General features: G+C 54.2%; 8 protein-coding genes across 8 annotated transcripts, besides 1 other annotated feature; 4 read left to right on the forward strand and 4 right to left on the reverse strand.

Annotated features, from left to right (window-relative positions):
* Window positions 1-25: 25 nt before the first annotated feature.
* CYME_CMT392C (hypothetical protein, conserved) lies at window positions 26-868 on the reverse strand (the record flags this gene model as incomplete). Its single annotated transcript, XM_005539320.1, has 1 exon — window positions 26-868. The coding sequence occupies one exon, from the start codon at window positions 866-868 to the stop codon at window positions 26-28; it is 843 nt and encodes a 280-aa protein (XP_005539377.1).
* A 425-nt stretch (window positions 869-1,293) lies between these two features.
* CYME_CMT393C (hypothetical protein, conserved) lies at window positions 1,294-1,701 on the forward strand (the record flags this gene model as incomplete). The annotated part of the gene is made up of 1 exon (XM_005539321.1): window positions 1,294-1,701. One exon carries the CDS (start codon window positions 1,294-1,296, stop codon window positions 1,699-1,701), a length of 408 nt encoding a protein of 135 aa, XP_005539378.1.
* Window positions 1,702-1,790: 89 nt separating this feature from the next.
* Window positions 1,791-2,574: a sequence feature (possible transcribed region).
* Window positions 2,575-2,696: 122 nt separating this feature from the next.
* CYME_CMT394C (similar to Sm-like protein LSm1) lies at window positions 2,697-3,071 on the reverse strand (the record flags this gene model as incomplete). The annotated part of the gene is made up of 1 exon (XM_005539322.1): window positions 2,697-3,071. One exon carries the CDS (start codon window positions 3,069-3,071, stop codon window positions 2,697-2,699), a length of 375 nt encoding a protein of 124 aa, XP_005539379.1.
* Window positions 3,072-3,530: 459 nt separating this feature from the next.
* CYME_CMT395C (methionyl aminopeptidase) lies at window positions 3,531-4,775 on the forward strand (the record flags this gene model as incomplete). Its single annotated transcript, XM_005539323.1, has 1 exon — window positions 3,531-4,775. The coding sequence occupies one exon, from the start codon at window positions 3,531-3,533 to the stop codon at window positions 4,773-4,775; it is 1,245 nt and encodes a 414-aa protein (XP_005539380.1).
* Window positions 4,776-6,005: 1,230 nt separating this feature from the next.
* On the forward strand, window positions 6,006-6,671 carry CYME_CMT396C (similar to class 2 transcription repressor NC2 alpha subunit; the record flags this gene model as incomplete). The annotated part of the gene is made up of 1 exon (XM_005539324.1): window positions 6,006-6,671. The coding sequence occupies one exon, from the start codon at window positions 6,006-6,008 to the stop codon at window positions 6,669-6,671; it is 666 nt and encodes a 221-aa protein (XP_005539381.1).
* A 2,123-nt stretch (window positions 6,672-8,794) lies between these two features.
* On the forward strand, window positions 8,795-9,445 carry CYME_CMT397C (hypothetical protein, conserved; the record flags this gene model as incomplete). Its single annotated transcript, XM_005539325.1, has 1 exon — window positions 8,795-9,445. The coding sequence occupies one exon, from the start codon at window positions 8,795-8,797 to the stop codon at window positions 9,443-9,445; it is 651 nt and encodes a 216-aa protein (XP_005539382.1).
* A 3,750-nt stretch (window positions 9,446-13,195) lies between these two features.
* Window positions 13,196-15,091, reverse strand: CYME_CMT398C (hypothetical protein; the record flags this gene model as incomplete). Its single annotated transcript, XM_005539326.1, has 1 exon — window positions 13,196-15,091. One exon carries the CDS (start codon window positions 15,089-15,091, stop codon window positions 13,196-13,198), a length of 1,896 nt encoding a protein of 631 aa, XP_005539383.1.
* A 2,667-nt stretch (window positions 15,092-17,758) lies between these two features.
* CYME_CMT399C (similar to Golgi transport protein SFT2) lies at window positions 17,759-18,448 on the reverse strand (the record flags this gene model as incomplete). The annotated part of the gene is made up of 1 exon (XM_005539327.1): window positions 17,759-18,448. One exon carries the CDS (start codon window positions 18,446-18,448, stop codon window positions 17,759-17,761), a length of 690 nt encoding a protein of 229 aa, XP_005539384.1.
* Between the last annotated feature and the right edge of the window lie 598 nt (window positions 18,449-19,046).

Genomic DNA, 19,046 nt, shown 5'->3' on the forward strand with positions numbered 1-19,046 from the left:
GATGTCGTGACCGCAACGGAAATCTTTAAAGATTGTCACCCTCTTCGGCGGGTACGAGACGAACCTCCCGCACTGCGGCGCGTTCGAGCCTGAGAACCTTGCCCCCTTGACTGATGCGGACAGAAGTTTCATCTCGATCGACCAGGTTTCCCTGTACCATCATTCCGTATTTGGGGTGTTCTTCGGTAAACGTTACGATGACGGGAAACGAGCGAAACGCCTGGAATGCTCGGTCATGTTGCAAGACGTCGCCGACGCCAGGACTCGATACTTCCAAGCTTTGGATATCCATACCGTGCTCCCAGGAGTTGTCCGCGACAAGCGCTTTTGTCAAGGTTTCGCAATCACCTATCGTGGCGTCCGTGCATAGAAACACTCGATATAACCGTCGATCAGGACTGAAGGACGCCGACTCGACGCGGATGGACTCGCCGAACAACCCTGCTGCAACCTGACGAATGTCGCTGAGCGCAAGCTCCTCAGCACGACACTGTTCGCTTGCTTGAAGTGCAGGAACTGTCTCTGATGGTATCGTAGCAGTACTGTCGGGAGCGATTTCGGTCTGAGTTGCGGGAGTGGAAGGAGGTTCATGGCGCGCTGCTGCAGGCTTATGCTCGGTTACGGGTTCGCGTTTCGTTGGCCTTTGCGTTCTATTGTGAGCGCGTTTCGGTCCCATGACCACCACGGTGCCTCCATAAAGGCGGATCCAGCGCCATGTCGACCGTGCTACTGCAGGTGCTCGGCCCTCTCGGCAGCGATACGGTAACCGGCAAGCAACCGACTGGTGCCCTCTCGCGGCGTCTGCCGCCCACAAACGGGGCTGCACACACCAAGCAACCAGCGGCCCTGCGCTTCTACGCGAAAGCATGCGATTATTGCACGAGGAAAGCGGTTCTCACACCACAATTGCGCACCTCCAGCAGCTTTCCTGAGCCGGATTTACGCTCGAGGTACCCCAGAAGCGTTCCAGGACGCCCGCGGGCGGATGAACTCAGTGCGTCTTCAGGCTTTGCCTCTGCGGCTTCCTAGTCCACACCCAACGGAAATCAGGCACTCGAGATCTATTCCGTTTTCGAAACGCTCCCAAGTACCCCGTGAGAGACGGAAATACGTACACCTTACAACGCTGTCACTGGACGGCACGTCCGGGTAGAGGATTAGCGCTGCTGGTGTGCGGCTCGCATTCGTGACGACGCTTCGCTGCGTCAACAGCCGTCAGCAGAGGACTTGTGCACGTGCGTTGGCACTCAGTTCCGATTCTGTTGGCGGTCGGATGGGACCTTCAACTACGGCATGCAACGGAGTCGGGTGCTGAGTTTGTACCGCACAATTTTAAGGACTGCGAAGAGGCGATTTCAGGACCAACCGGAGACTGTTGATAGCGTTTGCGCGGAAGCGAGACAGCTTTTTCGGAGGAACGCCTCGTTGCGAGACCCCCAAGACATCGAACGAAAACTCTTCGAAGCCGAGTCGCGACTGGAACTTGCGCTGCACTATGGCATACCGTTTCCACGGGCTTACCATCTGAGTCCGGGGGCGACGCCACGCTCACCGCGGCGTGTCGCATACCCCCTCTACATGGACTCGTACGTTGAAACACTCCAACCGACGTCGCAGCGTCGCAACACACCACCTATTGACAGACCACCTATATACCACGGTGAGGACCAGGCAAGTCTCCATACGGGGAGGAAGGCTTGACGCAGCGTTGCGCGTGTTGACGTCGACACGAGCAGCGCTGCAGTCGGTATGCGCGTTACAGAACACTTTCGAAGACAAAGCGTCTTATCAAAGGTGCCTGCTGTGATCCTCGACGAACGCCGCGACACGCTGCTGTAGAGCAGACACGCAGTGCCAGCAGCGTTGCAAGTGGTGTGGGTTGTATGCAAGCGCACGCTTCTCGAAAATGAGGACGCTTTCAAGGGCGCTTTTTCGCGGGGATGACGACGCGAACGAGCACCGCCTTCGGAGCAACGGACGTGTTGTTGGGTACGCTTGAACGGATTGAATCATTTGGGTAGAATATGTAATTTCGAGTGGATACGGTTGGAGGCAAATGCGTCCACTGACATCTGGACGGAGACGCACGCGATGTCTACTCGGTGCTGTAAACTGTACAGGAACGCTTGGTACAACGACGCTCTGCATGGATCCACGTTATTCCAGAGAAATCCGCGCCTTGTCCTGCGTTGCACGGGGAGCCTCCGCTTGTGTGCATCCGGCGCACTCGCCTCATCGGCGAGCGCGCGCGTAGAGTCAATGGATAGTGACTCTGAGCTCGGGCGCTAGAACATGGTTGCTTCGATTGTGACGTGGGGTTTCGTAGCTTTTCCTGCTTCTCGAACGCGTTGCACAGGAACCAGAGCATTCCAGAGGAATATACGGCAACTCGCAGGTTTTCCCGTTGCGCGGGCGAAGCGCAACTGACAAGCATCCACACGTGCATCAACACGGCTTTGCGGTTGGTACAGAGTGAAATCGGTTGTAGAAGATGTGCTGTTTACGCTGCCGTAATGGACACTGCTCAAACGTCCGAGCAAACCTGGCCAGACGCATCCACTATGCACCAAAAATTCCTAGCCGGTGGAAACGCCTGTGTGATTCCTGCGGCCTGCAGTGGTCCAGAATGACTCGTTGGTACGCGATGCAGGTACCAACGTCTGTACCGTTCACGTTCGACAGCGCTCCGAGAAGGCTCAGAGGGCACCATCGTCGAAGGCAGGCCATTCAAGCCGCTCCCTGCGCCGGAGTGCCGCGTGATCTTCCGCTACCGCCTGTTCCATGCGCCGGATTTCCTCCTCTGTGACGCGGCGGAGTTTTCTCAGAAACTCTAACTCTCTCTGCTCGGAATCGACCGCTCCAAAAAGCACCACATTTTCACCGCGGAACACTTGCAGTCCTCGTGGAATATCTGCGAACGCCTCATCATTGACGACCACCCGCTCAGTGGCATCTTCAAGAGTCAAGTTTCCGTACTGATCAAACGACCGCAAATATCCGAGAAAAAAACGACCGTCGCGGAGGTATACAAGCACCCTCTTATCGAGGTCGTCGACCAGCGCGTCGCTCATGGTGCCACCACCAGCGCGTGCCCTATGGACGCTGGGTCACTGAACGCGTACCGTATACTACCGAAGCACTGTTCCTATAGGTAAGCGTCCAGTCACCCCTGATGAACACACAGCTCTCCTCAAGCTTGGAACGAACAGCGGGTTCTGCCCTGTCCTCGCGGCGCTTTCGTTCTAGTAGCAGCCCTTGAAGCCTCCAAGGGCACACCTCTGTATTCCGATGCTGCTCTACTGCACCTTCTCCCCTGGACGCCCTATCGCGCAGCACAGGCGGCAAGTGCAAGTCTAGAAGTCTATAAGTGTTTGCGTGAATGAGCGTGTGAGTGGGTGTCTGAGGATCCACTGCACAGGTAAAGGCGCGCTGCTAGGCGCATGGCTGCGTCGGATTGTCAGATGGGCGACGGATTATACCCGGCGAGCTGGAGTACAGGCCCGAAACTTCCATACACAAACACGCAGCTTATGCGAGGCGGATATAACTCGGTTCAGCCGAGTTTTGTCGCAAGTGAGACACTTGGATTGCGTCCTGTGCTGCGAGGGGCGTTTCGAACCGCGCCTCGTAAACCACGGAGTGCAGCGTCACCGGTCTATCAACTCGCTGCGGCTGCCGGTGGTGGCCAGCGTCGTCAGGAGCGCCCGTCACCAAGCTCGTACGGCAAAGGTGCAGGAGCCTCTTCCAAGAAAGGTAAGGACGAGAAGAAAACAGTGCAACAGTTCACCAGGGGCCAGGGATTTGCGAAAACCGCAAGTACCAAGTCGACTCGGACGTTGCTGCGCCCTGGGGTGCAGTCGCCGCCACGAACAGTGCCGTCGCACATTCCGCGACCCAAGTACGCTGCCGGAGATATTCCGGCTCGCTCACAGCGCCTGTTACCCCGAATGCCGTGGGATATTGAAGTCAAAACCCCCGAGCAGATTGAACGTATGCGAAAGGCGGGCCGCATCGCGCGTGAGGTGCTCGATGCCGCGTGCAAAGCCGTGCACGTAGGAATGACCACCGACGAGATTGATGCCATTGTTCACGAGGAGACCATTCGGCGCAATGCATACCCATCGCCTCTTCATTACAATGGCTTTCCCAAGTCGTGTTGTACGTCGATTAATGAGGTCATCTGTCACGGTATCCCGGATTCGACTCGGCTGCGCGACGGAGACATCATCAATATCGATGTCACTTGCTATGTGGAGGGTGTTCACGGCGACTGCTCCGAGATGGTGCTCGTGGGAAACGTGGACAAACGCGGCCGCGAACTTGTTAGAGTTACTTTTGAATGCCTGGAAAAGGCGATAAGCATCTGTAGCCCGGGTGCTGAGTACAGTATGATCGGCGCTGTCATTGAAGATCACGCGACGCAGCATGGATTCGGGGTTGCGCGGGACTTTTTCGGCCACGGTATTGGCGAGGAGTTCCACGACAATCCGAACATTTTGCATTTTCGCAATCGGGAGCCGTACGGTCGGATGAAAGTCGGACACACGTTCACGATTGAGCCGATGTTGCATGAGACGATGAACACGCGATATCGCGTCTGGTCTGATGGATGGACGGCAGTCACGGAAGATGGTGGTCGCTCGGCTCAGTACGAGCACACCCTGTTGATTGTGGAAGACGGGGTGGAAATCTTGACGAGGAAAACCTCTGACTCGTTTCCGTACTTTTGGGAAACGGAGGCCGCGGCCGACGCGCCCCGCGAGAGCGACAGCTGACCTAAGACGATTGGTACGGAAGCTGGACGAATCGAGTCTCTCCTATGCATAAAGTACCCGAAAGGCGCTGGATTTGGTGACAGGAGAGCGCGGTACGAGGCCAGCGCATGCATCTATGTAGTGGCAGTCTGTATCGAGCTGACTCGTTTCTGCGGTACGCGGGGGTCCAGCAGCACGCCAAACACGGTGAACCCGCCGATTGCGGCTGCTGGGACGCTTGAAGCCCTTTGCGCTACGTCCGGAACATGCTCGCGAGGTGTGCATGCTATTTTAAAACAGGTAGGGTGTGTGAGAAGCAGGTGGCCTTGAAAAGATCTACTTGCGAGCAGGTGCTTTGGGGCACACGGAACGCAGCGACGCGCTCGAATACGAGCTGAGTTCTGGAGCATGCAACAGCTGCCGTTTCCGAAAGTGTCGATGGACGCAGCCCAGAAGCTCTGAATTCGTATGCACGAAACGGGAAGCGATACTGTTTCCAGAATAGGCTGTGATCGCAGAAAGCGCAACGTGAGTATTTTCTATGTATCCCGCTGGCAGGCTGTCGAGTTTCTCGTGTACCATTGCCAGTTTTCCCAGTGTTAGCCTTGTATGTCCTACCATGGCTGCGCAAGCAGCTTTGTCGAAAGGTTGTGTCAAAACTAAACGTTCATTTCATCGACTGCAGCATTCGAATGGCTGCTGTTGAACAGCTTCCAGTGCGATGAGGGTCCGGGACTCGCGCGATGCGCCCACACACCGGGAAACCCACTGCAAAGCACTCTGGTAAGCGCGAACGTCGCATGGCGCTTTGCGTAACCGAAAGGCGTGCGCATTGCATCCATATCATATCTATGGACGACACTCTAGAAGCGCAGTTTCCGACAAGTGCCAGTCTCGGTGCCGGTGAGGCGCAAGGCATCTGCAGCGTGGTTGAACCGACCATGCCCAAACTTGTCCAATACTAACAACACAGAGAAGACGATCACGAGCGGTTTCAATGTGTCGCTTGCGCGGCTTGTCGTCGAAAAGCTGCAGACGGGACAAGTTGCAGCGGCTTGTACTCGCTTCTGGGGCTTTCTGGAAACGTGTTCGCAAGCGGAACTTGGGGCTGGGCTGTGCTCACTCACAGTACCGAGCTGTAGCCGTCAAGTTTTCCTTCCTAGTTACGTCGGCTTCAGCTTCGAAAATTCTGCGTTGGTAAGGTGCAGCGGCTGCCGGTCGCTTTTGGCAGCGCCCTTCAACCTGCGTAACATGCCAGGAGCAGTCGGTACGCACGGGTCGCGTTTTACGGCCGGCAGAGTGAAACGCCTCCTCCAGACGAACGATGAAGTCGGACACATGGCAGCGAGCGTGCCAGTTCTTGTAGGCCACGCCACTGAGCACTTTTTGCGGGACCTGAGCTTGCAGGCTCTCGCCTATGCGAAGGAATCAGGAGCAACTACGATAACATCAAGTTTGCTACGATACACGGTGGAGAAAGAGCCTCGATTCCAGTTTCTCCGCCCACTGTTTGCGAAAGTACCTCCACTGACTGAAAAGGAGCTGCAGGAAATGAGCCGGAATCGCGACAGCCGCTCACGTGTAAAGCACAGCGAAAGGAGGCCTCGAGCGAAACGGAAGACAACGGCCGGCACTGGCACTGGGAAAAGAGGCGGCGCTGCGCCTCGTCGAACAAAGCCCGCGGGCGCGACGACAGCAGACGCAAGCCATGAAACCGGAGAAGACACACCCGAAACTGGTTCAGCTTTGGCGACCGAAGCACCTGCGCCAGAAGTTGCTCTCCAGGTGGCCGCAGAAGAAGAGTCCCGGATGCCACTGGCCAGCTCGTCGTCGGGGGCTGGTGCGACGACTGCGGATGCCTCTGCAAAGGCCGGAGCCTGGCACATACTGGAAGAAGATTATGATGTAGAGGAATGATCAGAGGGTATAGCCGGTTTCGTTTTGCACTTGTGGGGAAGGCATGAGCGTACGTTTGCAGTGTTTTCAGCACGGATGGTGCTCGACGTGCCACAACGAGCGCGCCTGCGCGTTGCGTTGGGCTGCTTGTGCATCCCTTGTCTCGATTGGTGATGAGCGCTTAGATATAGCTACGCCTTTCAGAACCGTTTTGAACGGGTGCCATTCAAGTCAAGCGAAACAGGAGGACCCTTGATGTCTTCGAGGTGTCGGCAGCTGAGACGCGACATTTCGGCGAAAGCGCCTTCCATGTTCTTGACCCTCCTGCCTCGCGGGGCGGCACATTTCGTCTGCATAACTGCTGCTCATACTGGAGGCAGTCGTGTCGCTAGCAGCGCCCAATATGCCCACATGCTTTCTGAAGGTGTGACATGTCCCAAAAACATCACTGCACGCTTGAATGAGCTGCTTTACAGCTCTCTAGTGTTCGTAAACGTTTCCTCCCAAACAGAGACGCCTAGTCGATGTCGAGAGTCCACCTGTATCCGTGTTCGATGAACATGAAAACTGAAATGCAAGCTCTGTTCCTGTTTTGCAATTATTATCGAACGTTCTCGTTCATAGACAGCATCGAGACGACAAGTGCTGCAATACGGAATAACGGATTCACGCGTCGTTCCAGGATTTTCGGTCGTCTGTTTGACTTGACTCCTTCGCCGCTTCGCCGCTGGATATCGTAACGTCACCGGATTTAAAACGATTCGCGACGCCTTCGAATGCGGTTTTATAAAATAACCAATACGATTGTCAAATTCGTACGTGGAATCAACCAGTCCGCTCCTTTCGTTACGCGCAGCACGCGTGACTTCAGCGTGCCTCAAGTCTTCGTTTTTCCTATTTCAAGGCAATTCGTGGGCCCAGCAATGTGTATCTCTGGAATGGGGAGACAAGAAACGTGATTTCAAATCTTGACGACTTGTTCGCAAGCTCGCACCAAATCTTCGTTGAGCTTGTCATGTCAAAGAATAAATATATTCCGATCGAGAGACAAACTACTGCTCTCTATACATCCATCGATGGGACGGCATTCGACAGCATCAAATACACCTCTCCGGGGATGCGCTTCCTGCGTCTCTCGTCTCTTCGGTTTGGATGGGAAAGGCTTTTGGACTCGGAATTCAGTCAGTCCAGCGATCGTTTCACACGGAGTCGTTGTCACCGTTTTGCACGAGGAGAGCGTAGACAAATGCAAGTTTCTCATCTTATTTTCCAGGCAAATTTTCTCTTTCTGTATTTCTCTCATCATGGACAACATTATTTTCCACGAATCATTTTTTGAATGCAATAGCGTACGCTTCCGTGTGCAGCGGACAGAGGACTCGCCCAGTATATCGTCCATGAGATGTCTGGAATCATACGGTACAGGATCGGGCCCGAAAACGGAGAAAGACATCGAGAAGAGCCCTCTCTGCCCAGCATGGATGTGCCCCGAGCGATGAAGCATGCGTTCACGCGCCACAGGGCTTGGCTTAGAAGTGTATATTTGACGGACGTATGCGCACACTTGAACAGAGCCGAAAGTCACCGCTGCGAGGCGCGTACCGATACTGGGTACAAAGACTATGATGATAGCGAGCCAAGCGTAGATGGCAACTCCCGTCTGTGCTTGGTAGGTGTCGCAAACAGCCAGACGCTGCCAAATCGGGAATTCAATGCTGCCATCGCTACACGTCTACTGCTGCCATCGTAGCTCGGCGGAAGGGAGAGACCCCGCGTATTTAAAGCGTGGAATAAGACAGTGGAAATGAAAGCAATCGTGGAAGAAGTCGGCAAAGGCTGGTGTTGCTGATACAGGAAAAGACCCAGAGTTCAGAGCATACGGTGGAGCTAGGGGACCTGTCCCATTTTCATCTGACATGGTGTGTCTATCGGTGCGCGTGCACATTCCGCTCTAACGAAGCCGTGCATTCGTCTGGTAAAATAGGTCGGGCGTAATCCGTCAGACTTACGTCCCGTCTATAAGAGAGCAACGTTTCACTCTCGCGACTGTAATGAAGTGTTAAGAGTGGCTTTCGGCTGTCTCCGGGGCTTCTGGAGGTTTTATTTCCGGACTCGTTGCAGCGTTTTTTCCCCTGGCCGCTTTCATGACTTTGGAGCCGAACGCCAATAAACGTCAGCGAGCACAAGAGCAGGTTCGGAGAGCCAGGCTTCGCGATTTTCTTGAGTCTCTAGAACGCGACAACTGGGAGGACACCAGTAGTGACGATGGCTATGACAGTGAGCTGCAGGAGGGAGAACTTGTCGCAGAGACGTCGCTATCGTTTCCAACCGCTGCGTTACCTGTCAATGCTTTAACAGGAACAACGCACAGAGTTCCGGACTCACAGCAGGTACGTCAGCGACGTAAACGGAGAGATTCGCGCGCTGAAATCGATTCGGAGAGAGCGAGTAACTCCGGAGGCGCTGTGGCTGATCAACGGACTATGGAGTCAACGCCGACCAGCGACCTCGATTCACAGTTAGGAAACGGGCCGAGACGCCCGCCTTGGAAGCTATCTCATTTGGTGCGTCTCAACTATCGGTATGCATGGTTAGCACAACGCGGATCGCTGGAAGGGTGGCTCTACTTCACCAGTGCACCGGCGACGGCAAGCGCTAGGCCAGCACGACACCTGTGTGATGTGTGCGGCTTCGGGGCGTGTTACACATGCCCTCGATGCGGCGGCTTTACGTGCAGTCTAGCATGCACGAGGACGCACAGAGAGACCCGGTGTTTACGTACATGGCAAACATGACACGTGCATCTGATGTCGCAGCTCCGAAGCGGACCGCATGACCGCTGCGGAACGAAGTCTCGAAGCAGCGTTCTTCGTGGATCATGTTCGGCGGGCAAGCGGATTGCCCAACATGAATCCTGTCCACAATCAATATAAATAACAGGTTCGGAAAGATGACATGCTCCAGGTATCATCCCAAGTAACCGGCTTTGTAGCCCGTTAGTGCAGTGTGCTCGCGGATGATTGTGCGCTGGCGTATGGAATGCTGGAACACCATGATCGTCCACTCTTCCGCCGAGAAAGGCGTTATCGCTGTAAATATACGGAGCTCTGGCTTTGCTGGATTGCTGAAATATACCACACCAGTGCTTTAACCCAGGGAAGCATGAAATTCCATAACTGACATTGTCTGGATGTTTCATCGAAAGTCTGCAGCGTTTCAGCAAAATGCCCGCACAGAGTGCTCGACAACTTGCTCGACAGAAAGCCGCCAGACGCTCCGAAATTAGTCCTCATTTGCTGGATGTTGATCCAGGCTTTCGGGTCTCGGCGACGAACGCTTTTAAGCGCGCATTGCTCCACGTGGAATCGCACAAGAGCAAGCCGCTCACTGTCCATGGCCTCGCCTGATGACGTTCGTTCAGCATACAATACTTAATCTCATGCGACTGCATCTGTTGCACGCTCTTGCTCTCTCCCTGTTTCAGCGTGCAGTGATGCGCGCAATGCATGAATGTCATCCCGAATGCATCGATAGGAATCGTGTAACATCTATTCCTGCACTCGTCGAGCACGCTCTTCCGCGTAGCCGGACTGCAGAGCATGCGCGTTACGGCTTGTGTACAGCAATAGACTACCATCAAAGGACGCTACTTGCGGGCCCTTTCCTTCTCCAACCCATTGAACATGTTTGCGAACACCAGCATCCTGCCTCTGTCCAACCGAAACCGGCGGCAGCGCCAGGGCAGTCTCAGGTACCGCCGATGACCGTCTGCGTAAGCCATTTGGACGCTCATGTAGTATCTGCTTGAATCTTATGACTGGGCGCTTTCTGCTCAATGCAGTACTCAAAGCGTCAAAACGGGTCAAATTGCCGCCATTCCGCTTGATAGTATGCCTCGCTGCGTACGTCACGCCAGGCTCTCGATCATACGGATCCCTGGGAAATTTGAGCAGCAGAACCTGCTTTCCGTCCGTGTCTCTGGCTCCATCCCTTTGATAACGAGGTACAGCGACGGCCATGACGTTCGTAGACCAGGGATCCGAAGCCATCACGAAGTCTGTCTCATCATCTGTGGTGAACGGATGACAGTGGGTCTTTTTGCACGAACTGGGCGAAGGATTTCACAAAGTGCATGTAGATCGATATTCCGCCGATCTCCACCGTCCATGCAAACCGCTTTCGATTCCTTCGAAGTACATGAGAAACCTTGAACGAGCGCCGCCAATGCGCTTCGCGAGGTGTTTCAAACGCTTCATTCTTGCGTGCAGAGACCAGCCGTTTTTCGATGAGAAGGCTACCTAGTACACTCGAGAAATGTCTGCGGTAAATCATGGACAAAGACAGAACACAGCTGGACCACATCAAATACTAGCTTGACGAGGCGACGGCACTCGCATCCGCGGACGACATCTGCTATGTCCTGGAGGGTTCTGTTGTGGATAGCGCCGTAGCGCATGCTCCAAAACAGACAGGGATCAGTTTTCAAGCATCCTTTGGATTCCAATTCCGCCATTCCGAGACCTGTACCAATACAATCAGCCCTGACGAGCAGAGGCGACGGTTGCGCTTGATGCTCAAGCTCGTCAACCCCACGAGCTCAGCATTCGCATGCATTGACTCCTCAGGAATCCCCACGATCAGCACCCACTTTTCTGAGCCAGAACGATGAGGGTATCGGTGGGAAAACGTCCACTGGGTTCATCTCACCAAGCGCTCGAGACTGACCGGCATGCACTTTCTGAGTTTGGTTCAATACCTTTTTGGCATATGTGCTGTGGATCCCCCGATCGCCCAGATGGCACTGCGACGCATCAGGGTATTCTTGCACACGTCTGTGCAAATGCCGGATGCCACGATGCGGCCGTACTGCATCTTCTGTACCGAATATCAGTTCTTTTGTCGCATCGGGTTATGATCGAAAAGCTCTAGAGGAAAGTAGACAGCTGGCAGCCGTGCGTACGGAACTCCTTAGGCAGCTGGTTGACGAGGTGTATCAACTGGAAGGAAGCTTGGCGAAAATCCATCGTATTAGAAGCTACTCGATCTTGAACGGCGTCCTGCAACTTACAGTTTCATGGATGCGAATGACTCGCCTACTGGGCCAAGAACGTAGAAATGGCTTTTGAAAACAGAGACGACGCTTTCAGCTGGACTGGACCCGGCAGAATCGGCTGGCACAATGAGCAGATCAGCGAGAATCTCAGTTGCTTATTTCCTGACCGCTATTGATTGATGCAAAGCGATGTTGTCTAAGTACGGGATAGAGCAATATGAGAAGAAGAAGCCACGAAGAGAGCGGTGACACGACGCATAAGGGGTTTTGAGCGATCCTCTCTGATTGTAGGACTGGAGGCGACCATGCGATAGCGTCGTCGCTGGGGCTAATGTTCTCGGCCTTGTCACTACTCTCGTCTGTACGGATGGTGGTTCGCCCCTTTTCCAGTACCCATATACAGGTCTAATGCTTCACTCGAATAAATTCACGTCGAGTGCGATGTGCACCAGCCCCCTTCTGATGTAAGCGTTCGCTCTTCCGTAGGGAATCGATATGGTGTTTTTCGACGCGCTACGGGTTCACATATAAACGTGCTTTTCTTGTCCATCCGTGTCTTTTCGTCGCTGTTCAAATCAGCGATGCGAGAACTTCACATCCCGAACTGGAATTTATTCGTATTTCGTAGAGAACGCATGGGATGAAATGGATTCACGAGGAGATGGTAGTGTGAATGGAGTACGACAAACTTTGCTTTGGGCGCAAGACGTTCAAAAAAAGGACCTTAAAAGGGCGAATCATCCATCTTCGGACCGAACAATGACTGGCTTTTGGAGGCTAGTACGTTTTTTCGCAAGCTAGCGGCAACAACAGCAAACAGGTATTCCGCCACGGTTCTCGCATATCCAGGATGCATTCCAGTAGTCGAAACCGTGCGAGAAAAACAAACAAAAACAAAAAGGGCAACTGACACCAGCATCCGAATTGTCTCTGCTCTGGATGTAACGAAACAATCGGTGATAGCGAACTGTTCTGGGTATCTGGATTCAGAGACGTGCATTCCGCCCTGAAAAGCAGAGCGACGCTCGTCGGAGAACTTTGCACTGAGGAGTTGTCCTTCGAAGGCACGTTGGAGTGACGCGCTCACCAGTCAAGGCATTTAAGGGTCAGATCGGAAACTCCAACACTATTCAAGCGTCTGGGCGCCCGATGGCCAAGCAGAGGCTTCCACCACTAGCCATTCGTGCAAGAAGGCCCTCGTTTTCGAGTTCAGTCCAGAGCATCCCGAGCCGGGCGACGACGCCGTAGGAAAATCTCGCGCTGAGCAAGCAATGTAGCGTTGCTGCGCATTCGTGACAGTAAAGGTGTCCCCACACCCAAATGCAGACTCGAACACACACACACATACACGCGCGCACGCACGCGCATATACATGTATAGGCACGCACGCGCATGTTTCCCGAAGAAGCGAAGGAGTCACACTCCTTTCGCGAGCGCTGGTGCCTTTCGCCTGAAACTTGAAACCGCATACCCGGGGCACCACCGCAGCTTTCTAGGGGCTGCCAGAGGAAGTGTCCATCCGGACGGCCTGTGTGTCAGTGGTCTCTGAATCCGACAATTCACCTCTGTTCGAGCGCTCCGAGCCGCCGTCTTCATCGTTATCATCGCCAAAAATCTGTTGAAAGAGACGCGCGTAGCGTTCTCCCTCCGCTCCAAGTACTTCCTTCAACTGCGCCGTGCTCTCCAAGAAGTCCTGCACGTTGAAACCCAGTTGTGTGCAGAGCGTACGCAAGGCGCGCTTATCCTCGCGCGTGATGTTTCCCTCTTTCACCATTTTCTCAATATCGTAGAGGATGCGCATCATACCAACCTCCGAACGTATACGTTCCGCGATCTCTGGGGTAAGCAAACCCTCCAGCAATTTCATCAGATCCTGGAGATAGGTCTCGTCTACAGAGGCATTGGGATTCGAAAAGGTTGCTGATACCGCCATTTGAAACACAAATCGAGCCGCTTCGTCCTTGATGCTAGTCGCAGAGGCTTCGTCAATGCGTAGGATACGTTCTAAAATAGCGAGCGAGCTCATGGTTTTCTCCAGGCGGCTCAGATCGACTGGACCTGCCTCTCGTTCATCGGTGGGCTGTTCTTGCATCAAGGCCCGTATGACATACCGCCGATAGAGATCCTGGACGTCTTGGCGATTGCGTTGACGTCCAGCGTAACGGAGTCGCTGCGCAAACGGCATCGACTTCGATGTCCAAGTAGGAGATGCCGCTTCCGCTTCTGCCGGGGGCAATGCTGTCGCAAGCATGTCGCAGCGATAAACGACTTGCAAAAGCTTCTGCATGCCAAAATCCGATGCAGCGAATGTCTGCGACTGTCTGCGCATCTCTTCAATGGCATTCGATATAATCCGTGTGATGGAGCCATTCGAGACCGCCAACAATCTGTCCTGTGTCCACTGTTCGTCCTGGAGCGCCTTCCGGAGCGATTCAGTCAAGTCCACCTCGGATGACTCCGACTCTGTGGCATCCTCGGAGAGAAAGCGATGGATGCGATACTCGAGCGAGTCTGATGGAAACGTGCTGCCGTCGAGCATAACCACATCAGGTTTTGTGGATAGGTCAACACGTAGACGCCCTGCGAGATCGGCCCTGTCGTGAATGCGCTTCGCAACGGCACTAGGGTCTGCAGTCGATGGTCTATTCTGTTCTACGGTATCTGAACTCAGTTCAAAACTAGAATCCGTGTCTTCGAGTTCGACATCATCGGGGTCTGGTCCGCCACCGAGGTCCTGAAGCGTCGTTTTGAGAAATTCCTCGAATTCTGCGGCACGTCGCCGCTGCCGGTGCCGCAAGTACCATGCCACGCCGCCACCGGTTCCACCAATCAGTAACGCGCCCGGAACAACTACACGTGTAGTACGATGTACTAATGCTTGTCGCTGCTTCCGACGGGCCAAAGACTCTTGGTATGCTCGTTCTGAAGGTAAAACCAAACGCCTTCGCCCGGTTTGCTCTCGACTTTTCTCTCTCGTGCCACTTCGAGCAAGCGTCTGCCTGTCTCCGGAACGAGCGTGCACGGTTTGTGCGAGCGCTTGCACGCTCGGTGCACTGCTGATGGACCAGCACGCAGTGAGGACGACAAGCAGCGCGACGCGTTTCCACTGCGCCTGACGGGCTTCCAGTGCTGCTGGTTCCTTCTGGTCTGGAACAATCCACTCATTGTTGCCGTTCTTAGGGTACTCGTTACAGTCAGCAGCAGAAGAGGTCCCGCTGTGACGCTCGTAACCGCCTGACCCCGTAACAGCCACGAGAGCGACCGCCTGCGCTGGTGGGTGTGCCGCTCGCCGCATCCACCGTGACCTCCAGCAACATTTTCGTGAAAAATGTGTGAAGCATGCGTTGCGTCTGAAAGAAGAAGAAGCCGACACGAAGTAAAGCAACATACTTTACGTTTGTGGCGGAAGTTTCCCTGATCACGGCCCTTTTCGGGATGCAGGACGTCGCAGGTGTCGCGCAAGTTCGAACGTCGATTCGCGCACGAGTTGAACCGCCACGGGCGCCGGGTTACGGGCAGCCGACCTCCGCCTGCGTCAAGCCGGCGCCCGCAAGTCCATGGCGCAATCGTTCTCTTCTAGATTGCCGCACGGGGGGGGTCGTTGAACAGATTAGGCCTGAGCACTGAGGGCATACGCTAGACTAGATTGGGAGATGCCGAAAATCTGCGCAGGGAGTGGTGATCGGGCCCAGGATATCCAGCAGCGCCAGTGCGTTCGAGGGAGTGCATCGCTAGCGGAGCTATGCAGCGGCTTCGATGCTATTCGCTTTCGATCGTATGCACCCCGCAAGACGCGGAGAATTCGTCAGAGACACGTTCAGCGTGCGCGCCGCTGGTGAGCCGCTTCAGAGGCGGGTCCACGAGCGCACTACCTGTGTCTACTGGCTTGGGCTGTACCACAGGTCAGATAAAAGCGCAACATTGAACTGCTCAATCTGCTCCTGGCTGTCGAATTTTCCCGAAATTTTCTAAAAGCACACCCTCCACATTCCAAGTGCAGCAAGGTCTTACGGGTTCATGTATAGTTCCAGCATGCTCTGTCGTCATTTCAAAGGAACTCCTTCGCTGCTTGCCGCTGGAGTCCGTTTCCTCGCCGAAATCAAGATGATTTGGAACGTCCCTGAACAAGGGTATGTAACATCAGCGATATCATCACAAGTTCACACGTTGAAGCTTCGACTCCTCTTTCCGTACTTCCAGCATGCCCATATCACGCATTCTTCATGCGTTTGCTCTTTCTGTTTTAAGGTAACTTGCGTGCGCAGCAATGCGCGAGGCTTGCTTGATGCGGCGAAAAGCTCGACGGCATTCGTTGACGACTTGTTCACGAGCTCTTGCCTAGGGTTCGCTGAACTTTTCAACTCAAATAATCGGTTTCGTTCCAGAGTCAAATCCTCCCTGCTTTCTGTCCAGAGATGAAAGCGGATTCGACAGCAGCGGCATGGTACCTCTCACGTGATATGCTCCTGGTAGCTCCCGTCTCTTCAGTTTGCATGGAATGAGATCTTTGACTCCGACTTGAGTCATAGCAGTGATCGCTTTCTGTGAAGCATCCGTCATCGCGTTGTACGAAGAAAATCTAGAAGAATCGAAATTTCTCGACTTGTTCTGCAGTTGGGATTTCCCTCCGGATGCTCGGTTCATCGCGGGCAACATTGCGTTCCACGAATCCCTGATTGAATGGAACAGCGTGCGCTCGCGCGTGCACCAGATAGAGTACTCGTCGAGGGAATCCTCCAGAAGAAACCCGTGATCATGTAGAGCGGCATCGTGTGCGGAAACGGAGGAGAGCATCGAAAAGAGCCTTCTGTTCTCATGAAGGTCATGTACTGAGCTTTGCAGCGAGCATTCATGCGCCACAGGCGAGTGTTCAGAGCTGGAGGTGGTGTCGCGGGCATATGAGAACACCTGACCACAGCCATGTGCCACCGTTGTGAGGCGCGTACCGAGGCTGTACACAAACAATATGAAACTGGAGAGCGACGCTTCGATCGCAGCTCCCATCTCTGAATGAAATGCGCCAACAAGTACCTGACGCTGCGAAATCGGGACATGAATGCCGCTATCAACATCGCTCGAATGCCGGCAACGGAACTATAGGTCCTGGGGAGACCGGCGTATTTCAAACTGGAGATAAGACACGGAAAAGTAACCAGTCTCAGAAGAAGCTCCCACGGTCTAATGTTGATTACAATTGTAAGAGTCCTAAACTTTACAGTGCAAGCGCGAGATAGCTGAGTGAACCCCTTTATTTTAGTCTGACATGCGTCTAGAGCCCGCACCAGAAATCGCTGTCCATACTCAGCGATTCAGTTCGGCAGCGGGTAAGCATCGCGAGTGTATCGAGGCGGTAAGTATTCTGTTTATCGAAAGGGCATGTACTTTGAACACTTGCTGTCTCGAATACAGTACGTCAGCATCATAGACAGCTTTCTCGTCTGCACCGTGCCGGCAACGTTTCCGAGCATCCCATTCAGATAGCACGGATCACCATATGAGCGGATGTCTTAGCACGACGTATAGCATCGGTTCATACACTATTATCGATTAGTACGAGAAACCATGCCACAGCGTCGCCGATTTTCCCGCCAGCGATGCTGCACGCACGGCGGAATGCGCACTGGTCGCATCCGATCTGGCTTCGAGAGTTTTTCAGCAGGTGCGATCAGCAGCAGCAACAGCAGCAGCCGATACTGTGCCCAGAGGCCTTTGACAGCTATTACAGACCCTTCTCTTGCGCTCGGGAAGGATCGAGAACTTAATTCCGGAGATCAAGAGAAACGCTGGCGTCCATGGTCGCCCATTCGCCCGGAGCGGTGACAGCTAGCTGTCCCTCGAGATCGAGTAAGAGGCAGCATTCCTCAGCGAGGTGCTTGCTCGACCAGCATATCCGGGCATTGGACTTCAGTTCCCAGCGGATTCAAAGTCTTGTGCACTGCATGTCATTCTCCCGCACAGAGCCGAATTGGCGCGGCGTCAAGGCACCGGATTATGTCCTACGCATGCCCTGAAGCATGTATACGTGGACACGGCGCTGAAAAGAGCACCAAAGTACTCAGTTGCCGCCCGACACGCTCGAGGGCATCCATCTCCAGGGCGCTTGCACCGAGCCGTCCAAGCGATGCAACCCAGTTGCAGAGCTGAACCAGGCCCAAAGCCATCCTCGTCCAAATGGCAGGAACGTTAATAGATACCATGCCAGCGCGCTGAGCTGAATCAGCACGAAGCACAGCGCGAGCAGCGCCAGATGTCGCAAGCTCGTAACCAGTGCTAGTACGAGTGCTATCCCATACATAGCTGCAGCGGTCGCTCTTTCTGTAACGCTCAGTGCGCGTAGCTGAACCTGAAGAGGAACCACAAGCCACGTCGAGGTGATGAGCAGAACTTGTCCGAGACTGAATGCAAACGCAAACTTCTGAGGTCGCAGAATCAGCATCGGTAGCATCCCAACCGAAAGAAACGAAACCACCACGCCGGTTCCAAATAGCATAGCGAAAAGTAGCAATCTCTGGCTCCGCGAACACTGACAAAGTTCCCTGAAGCCCCAGGCATCGTACTCCGTGGGTGCTGGCCCACTACTGTCAACAGTCGCTTCAACATCATAAGCGTGGCTGCCGTTTCCCTGGAACAGATCTCGAACCGAGGCCCAACTGAAGTTTGGAACCGTGAGCGAGCTTTGAAGAGCGTACCACGGCGGCTCGCTAATTTCTGAGCTCGGCTCGCTGAAGGAGATAGAGCCCATCATACCCCGGGTGCACTGCCCCTGCTGGAGCAAGTGTCGGAAGAGGTCGCGCTTCGAAAAAAGAACGGCTGTTCTGGTGCGAATCGCTGGCAGCATGTCCAACATGTACCAAAATGGACCGCTTCCATTCTAGTTGTAGCGCTGGTGCACCCTTGTTGCACCACAGATACTGTTTGTGAAGCATTGAGAAATATTCCAGTGGAAATATTTGACGCATTTGCGTAACTTGGCACTAGAATCACTTTGTAAATGTTTGTATTTTGGCAAACTGTCTTTCGGAGTATTGCGATTGATCACCTGATGTCGCTGCCGCCAGCATATCGGAAGCGCTCGGCCCGGGCTGGTAAAGCGCTGTCTTGAGCCGTCCATTGCTTCCAGGCGGTACTAGGAAGTGCTCTGTCTTGATGAACGGTCATCGAGCAGACGTCTACTTAGAGAGCCTGGTCGGTTTACCCCGCAGGCTCTGCTCATGGAATCGAGTTAAAGGTCTCTTCGACGCCTGATGCCGTCTCGCTCTTTGGAGGGCAAAGAGCGACAACGCAGTGGACGCGGTGTACGTTGTTTTTCCCTAGCCGAGACCCCCACTCGCTATCTCCAGGCT

Source organism: Cyanidioschyzon merolae, chromosome 20, assembly GCF_000091205.1.
Source record: "Cyanidioschyzon merolae strain 10D DNA, chromosome 20, complete genome".
In the NCBI taxonomy this organism is placed as follows: Eukaryota; Rhodophyta; class Bangiophyceae; order Cyanidiales; family Cyanidiaceae; genus Cyanidioschyzon; species Cyanidioschyzon merolae.